The sequence below is a fragment of the Ambystoma mexicanum genome, chromosome 2q (assembly GCF_040938575.1).
Source record: "Ambystoma mexicanum isolate Mex_15411 chromosome 2q, UKY_AmexF1_1, whole genome shotgun sequence".
Lineage (NCBI taxonomy): Eukaryota > Metazoa > Chordata > Amphibia > Caudata > Ambystomatidae > Ambystoma > Ambystoma mexicanum.
Window position 1 is genome coordinate 114,039,710 of NC_090924.1, and position 19,990 is coordinate 114,059,699.

Sequence of the window (19,990 nt, forward strand, 5' to 3'; positions counted from 1 at the left end):
TCCCCACAGTGTAGACTGTGTTGGTGTCTCATTTTTGTTCATCGGGTAGGTGTGGACTAGTTTGCCACGGAGATTCGGCATCCGTTTGAATGCGAATCTCGGACAATTTGGTCTGAAGTCTTCAGTTTGAACAGTTTTCCAATTTTTGAGTATGGTCCTCCTCAGGTCATTACTCATGTGACCATAACTTCTGCCAGGTGAGTAGGTGAGCAAGCTTGAGGCACTGTTTGCCTCAGGCTGTTAATGCCTACTTTTGAGAGAAAGGGGTACCTTGAGAGTTGTACCTTCCTCATTCCTCCCTTGGTGGTCTCCGATTTCATTTGAATCAATTACCTCTTTTTGCCTGTTTTGTATCCACTACGTCATCTAGCTAAAGAAGAAGAGAAGTTGCACTGACTGGGTGCTAGAAGGGCTTTGCTTTTTGTACTACCAAGACAAAACCTTTTCGTCGGGATGATCCGCTTTTCATCTCATTTTCTGATGCTAGTGTAGGGAAAGCTTTCACTAAAGGCCATTTCTTGCTGTATTATACATTGCATCTTGGAATGCTATTCGAGGGAAGGGAATTAAGTTCCTCAAGTTTTCAGTGGTTGCTTCTCTTGAGAGTGGCTGCAACCTCCTCTTTGCATGGGGGGGCAAGACGGGGGTGCCGCTAGCCGATATTGCCAGGCTGCAACTTGGTCATCCCTACTCTATCCCCAAGGGCTACTGTTTTGACTTGCTGGCTGGGGAGGATGCTCCTTATGGGAGAGCTGTTCTGGAGTTTCCTAACCCATCAATACCCTCCTCCAAGCCGATCTTTACCACTGTGAGAGTCTGTCAAGATAAGGAATTTTTGAGACAATGCAATCAATTGGAAGGGGGAATTACTCAACTCTCATTCCACAGATTCCTCAGCATCCTTCCATCCTACATCCCTATGCAAGAGCTCCAGGTAAAATAGGGGAAGTCCAAATTGTCGTATAGATTGGAGTTTTTGTTAGTCTCCTAAGTGAAGTGTACCCTCGGCTGCTGAGCACGAGGAAAAAGGCGGGAAACAAGGTCCTGGGGCATGGCGCGCCCCATTTACATGGTGGCTGTGTAATTTCCAGAACCATTGAAGTGGTTTGTCGGAGGAGGTCTGCCCTGATCTGCACCATGCCATCTGCTGGGATTGCTTCCCAGGACAACTGCCGCTGTGAATATCTAGCAAGTTGAAGAATCTGTATGAGGAGAACACATCAGAAAGAACATTATTGGGTAAGTATTGTTCCACTCTGACTGCAGTGATTTCTGTACACTTTCTCCTTAATCCCCCATTCACTCCTCATTATCGGAAAGCTTCAATGACTACTAATGGATGGTCAAGGACTGGAGAAAGATGAGCAAGTGCTCTTGGGAATTGGGTGTAGACAAACTCATGCTTATTTTCTCTGTGCTCAGGGTTTCTAAGTCTTTGCACAGAAGAACTAGATCTTCCGTGCATATGAGTAATTTAGGACTAGAATAACAGTAGTCACAATGGAAATAAATTCTACATTTAAAAATAAATTCCAAACCGGTTAGGAATAAGATAAAGATAAGATACAGTGCCAGTGATTTAGTATGATTCTAAGTAAGCAGATATTCATTCGGTTTCCCCTGAAACTATGGAATAGCTACATTAAAATAATTATGGTATGGAAGGAAGTCAGCACAGATGAACAAAGAGAAAACCTCCAGCTACTGCATTCTCACCATTGGGTCATGAAGGCCTTAATCATGTATAAGATATGTTAATTTAAACAACTTGTAAAAAAAAACATTATTAGAAAGATGCAGTGATTTAAATCCACCACATTAAAGTGCATAGTGAGAAATGCAGATAAACACGGAATTAAGCCAATGCATTTCGGACCTTATTCCGTCATCCGGGCTGAATCTACACAAATGTAAAGAAAACAAGAATGATAAAAACACCAGTTGCAATACGCGCCAATTATAATACATGTATCCCCATGTATAAAAAAAATAATAGAAGAGACATAAATTATCATTATCAATTATAATTGGTAGACGGGCCAATAAGCCTGTATAAATAAGAAAAACAACGGTGTAAGACATGCAAAACAAACAGTTGAGAGGAATATAGCTTGTAACTGCATCATCTGTTTAGTATGTATGTCTAATACTAGTATGTATTGGCATGGTCCTCCAAACGTGATGTGCACCAACAGGCTAAATCATGTATAGAGATGGTTTCAAGAAAGAAGGGAATGTAAAAAATTAAGCATGTTAAAAATAGGTAAGCTGTACTAGACAAATCATCTCTATTACCAAGGCTTATGGGCACTTGGATCCAAGAAATTTTAGTGGGTTTGGTTTGAATCCACTCGTATACACACTAAAGTAGAAAACTTGCTTGCAAGTCAATTACCATACCTCATGCAATGACGTCCCGATACAAACGTTGTGACGTCATATATCTTGGGTGTAATTTGTGAAAAAAATATATAGCTAAGAGGGATAAAACTATTCTGATATTGGTCTATTACCATGATGGTATTGTAGATGATAATTTCAAAGTGATGGGGAAAAACCAAATAGGTCTAATAAATAATAATACATAACCCTAAAGAACCCTAAAGAATGTCTAGTGCATGCGTGTCAGTCACAAAAATACCTTAATAATGTAAATGAGATAAACATGGGTCAAGTGTTCACATAGAATTAACAAATAAAACTGAAATAAAAGTTTACAATTTACATAATCAAAGAAAAATGACTTTCCTGGTGATAGATATACATGATAATACATAAAAGACACAATGCATGGAAATTACACACTGGTTTCTGTTTTGTTTTAGCTGGGCGATGAATCTGTTGTTTTTGTGAGAAAGTGTGTACTGTGAGAAACCAAAGGGTGTCTCGCCTACTAGTCGCCTGGGATTTCTTGCTCAGGTGGCCAGGGCACAGCCATTTATTTATTTATTGTTTTCTTGTTAGGCGCTTATACAGGAAATACATTGTTTCAAGGAGCCCACAAGGCAGCAGGGAGGCAACATGAGATAGCAGTACAAACAAATACAAAAAATACAGATGGAGAAAGGACGGCCGAAACTACTATGCCTTGTGAGTATTCAGAACGTTCAAGTGCAGGAAGGAAGAGGGCAGTGGGGTAGGTGCTGTGGTGTCCGCGCTCAAAGGTGAGCCGCAGATGAAGTGCAAGGTATGGTAAGTGGTATGCAGCCAGGGTGGAAAGTGCAAATCTCCAGTGCAGTGGGTGTGCCAAGGCAAGTGCTGAAGGAAGACAGATGCTGGGGAGATTGGATGAGAATGGTCAGAGGCCCAGAGGATGTAAAAGGGTCCAAGACATCAATCACAGCAACTGTTTGATTAGCAGAGGAAGGAAGAAGGTAAGGAGGAGGAAAAGAGGAGAGTCTTGAGGTGTTTTCAGAATTTCAAGACGCAGAGGGAGTTGGAAGCTGTTCCAGAGGACCGATCCAGATGAGGAAAGCGAGCAGCCTCCTGCTCTCTGTTTAGCTAAACGTTTTACACACAGTTGGTGCAAGAGGAGCGTAGAGGTCTAGAAGGAGAGTATTTGGTCAGAGAGAGTTGCGGATAGTTTGGTCCCTGACCCCAGACAGCCTTGTGGGTGATGCAGAGGGATTTGAATTTGATACATACAGCAACCGGGAGCCAGTAGAGGCTTTTCAGGGCAGGAGAGATGTGATGCCTGGGCTTAAGGCCAAGGATAAATCTTGCTGCTCTATTTTGGTTTAGCTGAAGGGGTCACAGAGTGGAAGAAGGTAGATTGAAGAGGAGGCTGTTGTAATAGTCAAGCCTAGAGAGAACCACGGCTCGGGAAACATTGAGCTTCTGGGTGAAAGAGAAATGGGAGAATTTCTTTGAGAAGTAAGAGTTGGAAGTGGGACTTCTGGAAATGACCTGCGTTTGAAGTAGGAAGGATACAGAGGAGTCAAAGATGACTCCAAGGTTTCTGGCTTCAGGCAAATGATTAGGGTGAGATCCCAATGTGGGAGGCCAGAGAGAAGGGAAGGAGGAGGGAGCAGTGATCCCAATAGGAAGGATCTCAGTCTTGCTGGCATTGAGGCCAAGATCATTGGAAGAGCACCACGCCTGGATGGCAGACAGGCAGTTAGGGATGAAGGAAGGTGTGAATGAGTCAGCAGGAAGTCTGCAAAAGAGTTGTGTGTCTGCATAACACTGGAGGTTGGGGGAGAAGGAGGAGATGAGGCTTGCCAGGTGAGCACGGTAGATGTTAAATAGCCAGGGGGAGAGGACAGATCCCTGGGGGACACCACAGGTGGAGAAGGAAGTAGGAGAGGAGAAGGTGCCCAGGATGACATGGAAGGGTGGTCAGTTAGGAAAGAAGTCAGCCATTCCAGTGCCGTTCCAAAATACCAAGGGTATCATGGAGCCTTGGTATGAGAATGGAGTGGTTGACAGTGTTAAAGGCAGAAGAGAGATCAAGTAGAATGAGGACAACTGGGGAGTTGAGTACAGGGATGCGAGCAGTTCTTCACGGGTGTTCAGGAGGGCAGTTTCCATGCCTCTGAATGCTCGCAATCCAGATTGATAATCGTGGAGACCACCGATAGGTTCAGTGTGCCAGTTGAGTTGGGGAAAAGCCAGCTTCTCCAGCAGTTTCCCCAGGAAGGGGGTGATTTAAATAGGACAGTAGTTGGATGGACAGGTAGGGTCTGCTGACCGCTTTTTCAACAGTGGGTGCGCAATGGAGTGCTTGAGGGAGGATAGCTCGGGGGCAACATGCTCGCTTTGGACGCAAGACGACATGGAGCAACACAGGTACGATCCCCGGGTCCGTGCTTAGAAACCTCTGGGTATTAAGCTCATTACAAATAACCTATCATATCAAGGGAATGAGCCAGTGGCGAAAGAGTGGTTGCAGAAATTAGCGAGTGGGGGGGCAAGCGAGCTAATGTTGTCCTTTAAAGGTTCTGGACGAGCAGGGGGAACCTGTTTCGAAGAAGCCTTCATAGAGCAGTCAACTCTGGTAACTTATTTAGATGTGACCCGGGCGAAGGAGGACCTTTTGAATCCAGACCCTGAGGGTGGACCAGTGTGGGAGGATCACCTGGGTGAAGCGTCTTGGGAGAGTGGGGTGAGGCAGCCTATGGCGAGACACAGTATTCCCTCCTTTCCCATACACCTAAGCCATCCTATTTTTTAGAATTCTCTATGTCCCAACTCCCCCCCCCCCAACCCTTTCTACACAAACTCTGGGCCGAGGAAGAGGGCGACTGAGCGTAACAAGGCTAACTCTTACACATCGCATTGGACATGTCCTGCTAATCAGGTCAGGCAAGTGTATACATCTGATACAAATTAGCTTTCCACACACGGGTAAAAGGCGTAACATAGAGACACACTCCGAGCAAGGTGGAACATGAGTAAGAGCAGAAATTCTTGGACAAAGGCGAACCCACTGGAACAGAGCGACGGACCCAGGGATGAGAGCAGCAGGTCGAGGACCCCAGGCGTTCCCTACTGGCGGCCGTTGCCTCCAAAAGGCTGCCAAAGACACGTGGAGAAGGCAAAATCCCAACCAAAAGGCTGCATTGTGTTTCAAGGATGCCAGCGACCCTCCCGGGTGATCAGCAGAGTTGGGGTGGTGAGGCCACGCGTGTGCTACTAACCTTGACTCGTAAATTGAAAAACTGTAAAGACAAGAAAGAAACCCACACAGCCGGTGAGTTGGCAAGCAATATGAGACTGGTGTGTGTTGAGGAAAGATTGCAGTTGCAACATTATATCACACAAGTGAAGGCTGCACGTGTGTGGATGAGATGCGAAGAAAGTGGACCTATGAATGAACTTTGAAGGAAGGATAGCTGTGGAACCAGCGATACTGAGTAACTGAGTGATCCGGCGAAAGAAAGTAGCCCACTTGAAAGTCTACTTGAAAGATGAAATGTTAGTAGCGATTAAGTGAATGAACTGTAAAAGCAAAGTTATCAAAATTAACCGAGAGAAAAGGGGAGAGTAAAAGGGTGACCGTTGGACTTTGAGTCAAAGTGGTCCTGTGGAGGTCTGCAGAGAAAGCCTTGCACATTCGAAAGTCTTCGACATCAGGAAATTGTCTGAGTCCGACTGAGGGAGACCAGAAGTGTAGTAAGTTTGGGAAAGGGATCCCCTGCAAGTGTTTGAAAGGTCTGAACCCGACTGAGGGGGACCGATGTAAACTTTTGCTTTGAGAGGTCTGAGCCCGACTGAGGGAGACCTGCGTGAACCTTTTGTTGAACAGTGTTTAGGAAGCTGGCAAGAAAACTTTCGCGTGGAAGGCCAGGTGGGCCTCGATCCACGTATTGAACTGCCTCTGTGTTGAGAACCTGAGCCAGAGTGTGTCATCCTGCCTACCGAGGACGCCTTACTCCGTGATTTCTAACGTGGGGAGGAGAGCTGACTCCGCCACATTTATTGTTACTCTTACGTCCCGTCCCCTTTCCTCCATACTGCATGGGCGTCCCTTCCAAGGGAAGGGAGACAGAACATTTTTCACCAGAAAAAAATCTTCCCCTTTAAATTTAGAGACGCAAAGGGGTGCGGCCCAGGGAGCATGCGCTGCCCTGAGTCCGCCCTTCGGCGCCACACCTCAGTCCCCTTTTCCATGCCAACGGGAACGGGCCGAATTCACCAGCGCTCCTGGGTTTGGCTTTGGCCATGTAATTCCACATGCGGATACTTCTTCTCTTTTGTCTTTTTTTGTCTTTTTATCATTCAGGTACTCGGTCCTCAAGCGCCACGCTCCTCCCCGGTGCATGTCGACTTCCACAGGGTTCAGCAGGTGTCCATCCTGCAAAGGGCTCTTCCCAACTTCAGACCCCCACACCCTCTGCCTACGTTGCCTTGGCCCAGACCACGGTTGGCAAGCTTGTTCAGCGTGCGGCTCGCTGTCATCAAAAGCGCAGAAGAACAGACTAGCCATGTGTAGGGAGCTATTCCAGAAGTCGCCTCCAGAGGACCTCAAGAACTTTGTGAAACAGCGAGCCAGGCCCAAGGAAGGGCCGCTTTTTTCCATCGCACCCCACAAAGGAGACTCCTTCCCAAGGACTCTCCCGCGTGGGAGGGACCATTCACGTCCTTGTACCAGCACATGCACCAAGGCTGCTTCAGCTATCAGGCTGAGGGATCCTCCCTGTGGCAGTGTTGAGGGACCGGAAGTTTCTTGTACTGAATCGTCATCTGAGGGTCTCCGCCTTTGTACCAGCAATGTGGCCGAGGGGCTACATCCTAGTACTGGCAATACGTCCGAGGGGGCGCTTAAACGCAGCTCTACCGACCCCCGGGTCGAGGGTGTCGCACATACCGGGCCTAGGCCCGAGGAGCAGGGTAGGCCTCGTGATCAACATACAAGAGTCCTGGAGGAGGCTGGGCCTAGCGAGCCGAGCAACATGTCGCAGGCATGTGGCAGGCATCTCGACAAGATGGCTGCTGCGCCAGACAGAGGCACCCGTTCGACGCTATTCCAGGAGTTCAGCGAAGAACGAGTGTCAAAGTGGGACTGGCCTCAACCAGGTAGGTGGTCAACAGCCTATCCTTCTTATGTGCAAGGCAACTTCCCACTGCGTCCATATGTGCAGGGTATGCAGCGGCTCCAGCAGCCTCTGGCTACCCCGTCAGTACCCACCACCCCCTTTTTAGACCAGTGAAGAGGGGCTCTTCAAGAGATTCCTTGGGCTCATGAAGTCAACTCGGATGGGGGTTATCCTCAAAGAGACACCATCAGGGAAATCCTCCTGACTATGCTAGTGGCACCACAAGCGCCTCCACTGACGCCCGGTGCAGCTGCTGGTCCCGACCCCGCAGGCAATTCCTACCAGCCTCTGCCGCCTCCTCAGCCCCCGGCTGCGGCCTGGTGCACCAGCCTCTGGCTCCAACTACTCCTCCACCTCTGCAGGATCCCCCTGATCCGCAGGACACGGATGATGAGGAGGATCCGGACACGCCATCCTCAGCCAGGGCTTTCCACAAACGTCTTGCTGGCCTGGCGGAATACCTGGGCCTCCTCCAGCCCGAGGTCGAGAAGCCGGCAGAGGGGGTTCTGGCTGAAGTCATCACGCAACACCTCTCTGCCCAAAACAGGGATTCCTCTGCAGACTGATGTAGTCTCCATGGCCAAGAAGGTTTGGCTTAAGCCCCACTCGGCCAAGCCAGTCAATCAACGCTTGGATGCCAAGTACAGGCAGATGGAGGGGGATACACTCTTGCTCTCGGCCCATCCTCAGCCACACTCCTCAGTGATCGCTGCGGCATCACTATATTCCAAGTCTCAGTCATCCTCAGCCTCCTCCTCTGCATCTCTACTAGGCAAGGAGGAGAAGATCTTGGAGGCGTACGGAAAGAAACTCTATTCCAACGTGTCCCTGCACCTTCGTCAAGCCAATGCCGATGCCATGCTGGCTGCCGCTAAGCAGAAGTTATGGCGGGAAAGTGTGGACTTCCTCCCGGAACTCCCTACGCAAAGCCAATCACGTTTTAAGGCGGGGTTGGCAGAGGCCAAGCTGGTAGCGCACAACCTCATGGATTCCACCGTGGCCCATATCGACACATCTGGCCGTGCCATCTGCATCGCCACAGACATGAGAAATACAGCCTGACTTTGTGCAACTAAATTCAACCTGGATGTTTAGGAATGCATATTAGACCTGCCATTCGAGGGGGGTGACCTCTTCCACTCCACCACGGACGAGGCGCTGGACAAAAAGAAAAACAGTTCACAAACGGCCAAGTCTTTATCCATCTTGACAAAGACCACGCCCAAGTCGTACACCCAGTCACAGCAGTGCTCCGACAGGGAGCGTGCGTATGGAAGGTTCTGCGGCTTCCAGGAACTCCAGGCAGCCGGATCGCTCACTGTCTCAGAACCGGCGTAAGCAACAAAAAGGGGGCGGGGGTGTAAGGGCTGTTTCCAGTCCCCCTCCTCCACGACAGCCTGCGAGGGAAAGAAGGCATGACACGCCCCTTCGGGTCCACGTGTCTCCAGGGGGGGCAGGCTTGCTCTCCATGCACATTTCTGGCACCAGAATTTCAGGGACCCTTGGATTCTATCCGTAGTATCCACGTTGTACCGCCTACCCATCCCAGCCTCTCCTCCCTCCTCCCCTCCACTCCCTCAAGTTGGGACAGCAACTCTTCTGGCGGAGATCCGGTCGCTCAAAGAGAGCCAGGCAGTGACGGAATTCCCTGCCTCCCAGCGAGGCTTGCCCTTTTACTCCCGGATTTTCGCCATTCAGAAGAAGAACCAGGCGGGCTGGACCTTTCACCTTCAACCTCTCCTTACCCCTACAAAAATTCAAGATGGTTACGCCAGCTTTCATAGCAAAGACTTTGTGCAGTGGAGACTGGATGTGCTCCCTAGAGCTGAAGGACGCATACCTACACGTCACGATTTGGCAGACCCATCATTCTTTCCTATGGTTCAAGATCATGGGCTACCATTTTCAATACAATGTCTTTCCTTTTGACCTTAACTCGGCCCCCAGGGTCTTTACCAGGCTTATAAATACGGTGGCTGCCCTCCTCAGAGCGCAGTGCCTCCAGATCTACCCATACCTAGGCGACTGGCTCGTCACGGCTACATCTCCGGAAGCAATTCACCACTCTACACATGCCCTTATGAACACACTGCATGATCTGGGCTTCTCGCTCAATCTCAAGAAGTCGCAGCTGCACCCCACGCAGACTCCGACATTCTTGGGCCTCATCTGGGACACATGCTCCGAGAGAGGATTTCCGTCAGAGGACAAGATCTCGGCCATCAAGAGGGCCACCACCCAGTTCCTCTGCCGAGAGGTGACCTCGGCTTGGTGGTACCAGCATATCCTGGGTCTCTTGGCAGGGGTCCTATTAGCCGTTCCACAAACGGATTGCGGATGAGGAGGATCCAGCTGCACTTCGCTGCCTCATGGAACCAGGAGCGGGGCTCCCAATCCGAGATGATCAACGTTCCTCCATCTCTCCACCCACACCTGACATGGTGGTCCAGGGACTGCAACCTACGGACGGGCAAGCCCTTTTGGCCGCCCACCCCGCAGGCCACCATCCCCACCGACTCCTCGCTCGAGGGCTGGGGAGCCACTCTGAACGATCTTTCGGTCCACGGCACAGGGACTCGTCAGGAATATCACATCAATTGGTTAGAGCTGAATGCCATCTGGCTAGCGCTCAGAGCATTCCTGCCACTTCCCAAGGGCAAGGTTGTCCTCATCCAGACAGACAACTCGACCAGCATGTACTAAGTCAACAAGCAGGGAGGCACCAGATCCCCTCCTCTGTGTAGACTGGCAATCAGCATGTGGAAGTGTGCCCTGGAAAACAACATCTACCTCATGGCAGTCCACCTCCTGGGGGAATCCAACCTGGAGGCGGACAGGCTCAGCAGGTTGGGAGCGGACAATTACGAGTGGCAGCTAAATGACCTTGCTATTCAAGAGATCTTCTACAGGTGGGGTCACCCCCAGGTGTATCTCTTTGCCACCTGGCACAACAAGAAGTGCCCTCTGTTCGCCTCCTGGCAGGGACAGGGCCCCAGCTCCCTGGACGATGCATTTCGGCTTCAGTGGATCGGCATGAAGGCTTACGCTTTCCCACCCACACCGCTGATTCACCTTGAACGAGAAAATAGTCCTTCCTACATTCTTCGCCGATCCTAAGGACGATGCACAGAGAGTGCTGCACTGCCTGGATATCAGGCATGCCCTGAAATTCTACTTGGACAGGTCCAAGGGCTTCTGCAAATCGGACTACCTGGTAGTCACTTTCGAAGGCTCAAGAGCAGGCTACCAGGCCTCCAAGACCTCCATATCCCGCTGGATGGTCTCAGCCATCAAAGAAGCATGCGAGGGCCAGCACAAGCCGCTGCCGGCCAACATGCATGCCCACGCATCAGGGCCAAGGCAACGGCCATCGCATTCCAGCGCCATGTCCCTTGGCAAGTCATAAGCAGGGCGGCCACTTGGGCCACTCCATCGGCTTTCTGCAAGTGTTTGTTTGGATGCCGGCTCTAGATCTGATGCAGCTTTCAGACAGGCGGTTCTCAGGAACCTATTTGCTTAAGGATGGTCTCCTCTCCACCCTGGGGCTCCATTCAGTTGTAATCGCCCATGCAGTGTGGTGGAAAGGGGACGGGACGTAAGAGTAATTTTAAAATACTCACCGTAGTGACTAACCTACGCTTAGTCCATAGTCCCCTTTCCTCCATACGTCCCACCAACCTCCCCCCTAATAATACTGTTGTCATTAGGCAATGTTAAAACAATTGTCGACACGTCAATGGGGACTGAGGTGTGGGGCCGTAGGGTGGAGTCAGGGCAGCGCATGCTCCCTGGACCGCACCCACGCGAGCCTCTAAATTTAAAGGGGAAGAAGGTTTTTTCTGGTGAATAAGGTTCCGTCTCCCGTCCTTTGGAAGGGACGCCCATGCAGTATGGTGGAAAGGGGACCCATGGACTAAGAGTACGTTAGTCACTACGGTGAGTAACTTATACATTTTTGTACAAGAGATAGACCAGGCATTAGGTTTTTATTAGTATAGGCCATTTTGATTTGCGGACTCGCTAGGGCTAGGACTGTTTTATTATTTGATGGTTGAGACTACTCCCATCCTAGTTATAGGGCAAAATAGGAGATTGTCCAAACCCAGAAACTTTAATAAAGGTTTCATAAATTGTACCTTTTGTGTCAGTGTCATACTTGTGATACCATGCCTCGCCTACAGTACCTGAGAATTGTGATTTGGCGGTGTACTGTAGGTACATTTGTGTTGGGATTGTAAGACCTGCAGTCAAATGAACTTGTCACATTCTCTTCTATTTGCAGCAAGTTTCATATCTCCTGAAAAAAATCGGAAGGTGTTGCCTACAGCTCCTGGAAACACTAGTGGCACTTCATTGCTGGGTCCCAGCCTGCTGGACGGGAATTCACGGGACTCTTTTGTTTCACGGTCGGATGTTGCTGAGGTAGGTGAAGAATGTTCATATTGGTCACTCTTAAATGAACTATACTCGTGAATCCGTTCCCCTTTGCTGAAAATGTTTAGGTTGTACTGGCTGTCTGGATACAGGCAGAGCTTTTTATATATCCGGAAGTAATCAGTTAAAAAGTGCAGTTTGACATGGGAGTACTCTGTGCTCCCTGCACACAATAGAAGTTTGGTGGGCTTTGGCCATGGCCAAGTTGAGTATCGCAATGGGATTGGGGTGGCTGGGCAATCCTATACTGCAAGTCTGGGAGGACTGGATGGATAGAGCTATGGGTTTAGAGAGATTGTTTTACAAGAATAGAGGATGTCCACAGAAACATGAGAAGGTCTGGGGGTGCGGGATGTGGGAAGGGGGGGGGGCTTTGAAGGGGGGGTGGCATGGAGTTGTACGGCTTTAATGGTTTCTCTATTGGTTTTTGTACCCATTTTCATTCTGTGTATCAAATTTAAAATACAATAAACTAATGTTTAACCAAAAAAAGGAGATGTCTGCCCATCTAGTGGGCCTCTTGGTTTCTGCACTTTGAGTCTGGTTTCTTTTTCTGCTCATTAGTGAACATTCCTTGCATAGCCGACATATCCTGTTATGTTTTCCACTAAGTGTCCGATCTTTAAAACCCCTGATCGACTACAGATGATGGGACTTGGTCAACTATGCTATTTATGACCGATTTCAAGAAATGTTCTCGTCAGTCACATTTTTCAAAAGCAAACCATTTCCCCCTATTGATGGTGTGAGGCCCCGAGTACTCATGGCCATCCTACTCACACATTTTCTTCAGCCCTTGTAGAACATCATTTTGAATTTTTCAACTCCAAAGGTGATGCACAGCTTTTCTAGACAGCAAGTCCTGAAAAATGAAGGAAATGCTGTCTGAACTTTGCTTCTTTTGATATCATATCCAACACTGGGGAAACTAGTGGTTCACTTTTAGACTTTGTTTAGCCAGGTCTACCTCCTAATGTTGAGCCCTAAATCTGTCCAGTCTCTATTCAAAGATGCTAAAAAGTAATTACCAGCCCTTGCCTCCAAGTTTCATACCAGTTTTTTACTCCTGGACATTTCATAAGAATACCATGAAGGGGGTGGACGGTAACACGTTTCTCCACACAAGAGACACTCCAAGAGGGGCTTACATGGGTTTGCAGTCAGAACACTAGGAAAAGCCATCAGGCTTCCGTCACATTGGCAAGTTGCAAAAGCCCAAGTACTTCAGTGAATTACCTGTCCCAGATGATGTATAAACAGGGGCAGTTCTCCCCTCTGTCTGAAGGTTGTTCACTCAGACAGGGGTGCCTTCTCCGGTGCAGAGTAACCAAAATAGAAAGTAGGGAGAGCCTCACTCGGTCATTTGTGGGTTCCAACTCTTTGCTACCAGGCCCCACTCATCCTCTTCCTTTGACATAATCATTGTTATAGTAGCAGAGGATACAGCCATCTTAATCCCATGAAAGGAGAGACTTTTTGGTTTTTGGGCCTCTGTTAGATAGGAACATGTTGGGTGTGGGGGGAGGGGGGCTTACCTTATGGACTCCTAAGCTAGAGTAGTGTTGGTGAGCAATTTGGTAAGAGGTTCCCCAAGACTGTCATCGTGTTGATCTGAATAAGTCACAGATACACATAGATTCCCCTGGGCTGCCTATTCATGGCAGTGGTCAAACAATCGGAGCCAAACTCCCACGTGGTGAGGCAGATATTAAATAATATTTTACTTTTTTTAAAATGTAACTAATGCATTTCTGTTTAGCAAACTGCTTGGTCACTGCTCGGAAGCCCTGCATTTCATGGTGGGAAGGTTTGTGTTCTCTTAACTCGTAGTGCCAATCAGATTGGCTCAGCCTGCATTAGTCTTACTGGGTCTTGGTGGTGTTCTTGGCCAATGAACAGGGGCCCCTTCTTGGTGCAGGACCCCACAATGCTTGATTATGATACAACCCACTTCTAATGGACTCCTGCACACAAATTCCTCATCCATGATATCTATCTCCTAGCGCAGTCATTTTTTGGAAGCTTTTCCACCGCCATGGGCTACAGCACAGTTTCTGCGTCTGCTCTGCCCTCTACGCACCCAGCGCCGGACATGTTGGGGTTAGTGTGTATATATATTTCTGAGGCTTGTGGAATCTGCTTAGATCACATGCTATTTATAGGCTGACCTCTAGTGGAAGCTGTGGAGTATAACAGTTGTTTACGAAACTCGAAAAGGGACATCTACATGGCATGCCACTAATACTATCCCTAGTGTGACGTCTACTGTACCCATGGTGCTTTACGCGTCGAGGTCCCTCAGATAATTTTTTTCTGCCATCATCATTCTTCAGTATATTCTTTGTCCTTTATTAGCCATTCTCCAGCAAGATCTTCGGCAACAGATTCGAAGATTACTTTCGATGATTTAACCAGCTCGCCTCGAAGAACTTCTTCGACATTCTCGGAAGGCCGCATCGGGCCTCGCCCCTCACAGTAGGGAGAGTGGGGGGTGGTCATTCTTTAGTTTTCCCTAAGCGAATGCATATTCCCTTCCCTACCCACTTATTTCGCCAGCCTGCTTCCCCCATACACAATGGGGAATACACCTTTTAAGTTCTGCCCATCCTGTAATCGTAAATTCCCTTGGTATGACTCGCATTGGGTGTGCAATCTGTCTCCCATGGGATCATTACGAGGGACAGTGTAAATCTTGTAAGCTGTTCAAGCCCATGACACAAAAGGACCGCAAGACAAAGCGCTGGGCCCACCACGCCATGCAGGCTGAGGCCGCCATGGACGTTGAGGGAGCCTCCAGTGACGCCAGCATCGACGTCTACAGTGACGTCGAGGGCAAACAGGATCCGATGGAAGCCTACATGCAAACCATCAGGCAGGCCGGCAGCTCTGCTACGGGGACGACACCCGGCGCAACCAAAGCCCACCACGCTAAACGCACCTCCCACGGCCAAAAGTCGACCTCAACGCCAACTGGAAGGCGACACACGGCGTCAAAGGGGAGGTCTGACAGATCCCTGTCCTCTTAGCCATCGCGGTAGCCTCATGACTGGCCTCTGAAAACGACTGACAAGTCTGGTTCTTGCGTTGTGTCCGAAAGTACAAAGTATGTGTACGCCGACGACGAAAGACGTGTCGACGGCCCCCATGCAAGCTGAAATGCAACCGTTCGAAAGACGCGTGGAAGATCTCTGCGAAGTCTACACAGAGCTAGAAAATGAGTCAGCTCATACGTCCCAGACACGCTATTGAAGAGTCGGACGTCGAAGAACCACAAGTCTTCAAAGACACAGTGGAGAGCTCTAATTAAGGGACTATAACCCAAGAGAGGGCACCATTTCAGGGGCTGTAAGACACAAGAAATGCCCTACACCAGAACCAACACTGACCCTCCTGCCCCGCCATTCATCCCAGGTTCATCTCGATGGTCTGTAGAGATGATTAACAAGGTCATGTGACGTATGTCTTCCCTAGCCAGCTTCTTTGATGACCACCTGAGGTCTTAGTAAATCTTCAGGGTACCCCACACAGCGGACCAACTACTACTCAAAGTGGGGCCACAGTTACACAGCCCCCCACCAAGAGAGCCTACACAGACACCACACAAGCCCCCACCTCTCAGCAGGACTCAGGCAGTTTGCTTATGATGACCCCATGCAAGACTTCCAGTACAATGAAGCTTACACTGACCCGAAAGACCAAGGGGATAAGGGTGATGTAGATCAATTTTACGATTACCCCAAAGAGGACATCTCTGTCATGCATTTGCCGCAGCACTCTGACCCCCCGGTGGCAGACTCGCCAATCGACAATCAAATACAGTATAATGATTTGGTCCTAAAGGCAGTAGAACATTTTAAAATTAATACAGAGGAGACACAGGTGGACAAGGACGTTTTGGAGAATATAATGGGGGATAAAAAGTCTGCTGCCCAATTCATTCCCCTACTTCAATCAGTGCAGAGGCGAATCCAACCCTCACTAGTCACTCCAAATCTAACACAGGTAGTTAACCCGGGCAGTTAACCCGCGTATTAAGTCTTTTCGGCCAGCCACCTCAGACCCTTATTACATCAGGGGACAGTTAAAACCAGACTCGTTAGTGGTTACAACCATCAGAAAGAGAGCAGGAACACCTCTAGCCTCATCTGAAGCACCTCCGGATAAAGAAAGTAAGAAGATTAATACTTTTAGTAGGAAATCTTCGTCAGATTACAAGGCTAGAATTGCTAATAACGCCACCTTGTTAGCTAGCCATAACTCACAAATGGGATGAGATGGCCGAGCAAATAGCTTCAGCCCCAGAGCCCTTGAAGACTCAATTGTCACTCTCCATTGCAGAAGGTAAAGCTGTTGCAAACTGCATCCTTAAAAACAACCTAGATGCAGCAGACCATGCAGGGAGAAAAATAGCAGAGGGCACCTTGATCAAACGCCACAGGTTTAAGCTCGAGAGCAGGCTTCCTTTCTGAATATGCCCATAGAGCCAAACGTCCTGTTCGGCAAAGCAGTGGAAGATGCTCTTAAGAGCACAATGGAAGAATACCATACCCTAAAGTCATTGGAGCAACTTACCAATAAACCATCCGGACAAAGAGGGGGCAACAATTTTCGCCGCTTTAGCAGGAAAAACTCTTTAACACTCAGGTTATAACCAGGGTCAAAGCTCGTCCTGGGGATCCTTGCAGGGACAGTCCTTGCAACAAGGATTTCAAAGGGGCCAGAGAAGAACCCGCAGCAGGGGTAGATCCTCCTCCTCCAGAGGCGGCTTAACGCCCCCCAAACGCCCCATGACCACCCGCTACAGATTTCCCTCCCATGCAACTCCAGTAGGAGGATGCATTTCATACTTCACCCACATATGGGAGGGAATCACCCAAGACAAGTGAGTACTTTCAATCATGGCGGGTGGTTCAGGGATGTCATTTAGGGTTCACACTTGCTACCCCTAAAAAAAAAAAAAGTTTGAGGCTCCTGGTCTGTGGCCAGCAGCATGTGTGGCTCTTTGTTTCTCGTATGGTTATCTGGCAACCGGCTAGATAGTGAAGTATTTGCAGCAGTATGTTTTGTATTCTTTCTTTTGACGGAAAGACTAGACCTGCCTCTGTTTTTATGACAGCTCCTAGGAACTGTTTGGTTTTGTCTGGTATAAGGCTTGACTTTTTCTCGTTGATCAAGAAACCCATTTGAAAAAGTAGGTTGATCGTTCTTTGGCTATTTTGCTTGAAAATGTGCGTTTTTTCCCCTATGATCAGACAGTCGTCCAGGTAAGCGTACACTGGGATTGACTTCCTGCATAAATGCTCCACCAGTACCTTGGTGAATACCCTTAGTGCTGCCGAAGGCAGCACTTTGAATTGGTAGAGCTGGTTTGCTATCTTGAAACGCAAGAATCTTCTGTGTGCTGGGAATATTGAAATATCAAAGTATGCATCTTTCGTATCCAAGGTTACCATGTAGTCATCCCGCTTTAGCAGTGGGATTACTTCCTGTAGCGTTGTCATGCATGATTTCTGTGGTTTGACATAGGTGTTTGAAGGGCGCAGATCTAAGACAAGGCGCATCGTGAGATCTTTAATTTCCAGTTCAAGGTCCTCCCTTTAAGTCTTTCTTCGGCACCCATGGTTTTCACTCGTGGGAATACCGTTAGAGTACTGCTTGGCCGTGAGTTCCTTTGTTGTCTCCTCCTGCTTCGCTGGATTTTGGACTTTGGACTTTGTGGACTTTTACACTCCCCTTCTGCTGTCACAGCCAGCCAGAGACAAGTGTGTCACAGCCCCACAGCCCCCACTTCACAATCTGATTGTTTGTTTTGTGTCATTGCAGGGGCCGCTGTGGAAACGCCCCCAACTCTTGCGGCACCGGCTCACTCCCTTATTACGAGAGTGCGCACCTGTGCGAGTACCGGTAGAGTACTGCTTGGCCGCTTAGCCGAGCAGCTGTGGAGCTTGGCTTCAATGCTTTCTCTGCTTTGCTTTTGTGGTTGGCCTTCCCCTCCTGAGCCCAAGGTATTTTTGATTCGTTTTTTTTTTGGCTCCTGAATGGTGTTCATGGAGTACAAACTCACTCCAAATATGCTTGTTAAAGCTCCTAACATGCTTTCAATACCGAGTAATGGCAGTGTTGTAATACCCTCTCCAACATTTTATTCAGCCATCACAATCACGCCTACCTGTCCTTCGCAACAATTTGGCTCAAAATTCCCTTTTAATTTACAGCATAATGAGGACGTGCAGTTGGTGCCATCACAGTCACCGTCCACCATGCCCTGTGGACGCACGCCCTCTCCCTTAACCAGTGGTAGCTCTCATCCTTCATGTTGCACGCCGCTGGGCCGCGTGAATCCACAGCCTCTCTGACACCACTATCCTAGCTTCCACTAGGAACTGCCCTATGATACCTGAGTCAGGAGTTCCCCTTTCTCCAATTAGTTTCCCTCCCTTGAATCATGACTCCTCTGGCCTATCCATCTACGCTAGTCTGTGTGAGTCGCCCATCTCTTTGATGGAGGAGGAGTGTCCCCGGGGCCTGCAGACAGCGTCTTTGCACTCTTCTTCAATGCAATCCAATCCAGTGCTACAGTCTTTTGTTCTCCCAACTCCCACACCTCATAAAATACCTCTGTCTGATAACTCCCTACATCATTTGTTAGTTATTCAACCTTCTTTAACAGCTATTAACACCACCATTATTAGCCTGTGCACATTATTTGAATCACTTGATTTCAAACTAACCTGTCAAACCACCCAGTTTGATGAGTTAGTTAAATGGTTGCATTCCAATTGTTCGCCTTTAATGAATAGGAGGCATGACACCTCCACATCCAATCTTTTGATCCAATCTGTTCTGTGTATCGATGACCAAAATGTCCAAGATATTTCACCACAGGCCACTGCTGTAGAATGTGTCACTGATAATGTTCCATGTTAACTACCGACAATTCCTGGCGTCATTCGCCCAATTGACCTGCATGTTCCCTTGTCGGACTCAGCAAATGCAAAGCCTTGTGCCATTCAGCCTGTTCCCAGTGGCCCAAACGAGGCTATCTCTGACTTTGGGGACATTGTACTCAATGAATCGCTATGTACTGGTCAAGGCCATATGTTACCGCTTAAGGCCAGGAACCCTAAGTTTGCTAGAAAAAGACCACAAACCCATTATAAAAAAAAAACAAGAACATGGCTGGTGCCAAACATACTAAAAGCACACTCAATGCATTCTTTCAGGCCCTTGGAAAGTCTTTCATATCCAACTCAGTTACTGCCTCTCCGATTGTCCCTATGCACACCCAAGTAGCCCCCTCCACGGCTGCTATGTGTCACCAATGGCCAGTTCCTTCTGCCTTGCTATCACTTGACCCAGTACAGCCATGTGTTTCTCTTTCTCCTCTTAGTCACCTGGTGCACTCCATCCAGCAGGCTAAGGACGTCGAATTAATGGCCAGTCAAGCCCCTATGAACAAGAAAGATACTTCTTCCCTCCTTGTCCCCTCTCTTGCCGTCTCAGATGAGTTGTCTCATAGTCATGTAGGCCAGTCTAATCAGCAGGCTGAGAGGTCTTCATCAGTGTCTGGTGAGGACCTAATGGCCAAAAAAGTGGTGGTTTCCTTCTCTCTCCAGGCCCCCTTAACCGTGTCATCAGACTCTTCACTTTCTCAAGTTGCTTTGGAGGACTTGAAACTCAAGAGTTGATGAATATCTGGCTGTGCGCTTGGCAAAAGCTCATAACAAGAATGCAGACATTCAGGCTGTAGCTAGCGATTGGATCCGTCCTTTTTCAGATGCCATTTCTGTGAAAACACCACATACTATCACCAGTGCCAAACCAATGGCATGGGTAGAGGATAGCCTGGTGCGTCCCATTCCAAGGATGCACTCAGATTTATCCAGACTGAAATGGACCCCACGCAAACATGATTTGCAGTCTTCTTCTAGACGCTTGCATCCGCAGCGGCCCATCTTTCATTCCTTCAACATGAAGTTCAGGGAAGGCAACTTTCCATCTTTTGACCTAAACCGATG

The 19,990-nt window shown here is 48.6% G+C and overlaps 1 protein-coding gene across 2 annotated transcripts in view; it reads left to right on the top strand.

The window, feature by feature from the left end:
- CRAMP1 (cramped chromatin regulator homolog 1) overlaps positions 1 to 19,990 on the top strand; it is a 1,760,184-nt gene that overhangs the window by 1,693,023 nt on the left and 47,171 nt on the right. For both annotated transcript variants that reach the window (XM_069646975.1, XM_069646973.1), the window contains exon 20: positions 11,821 to 11,960. In XM_069646975.1, the coding sequence (XP_069503076.1) occupies positions 11,821 to 11,960 (140 nt within the window). The remainder of the gene's footprint in view (positions 1 to 11,820; positions 11,961 to 19,990) is intronic.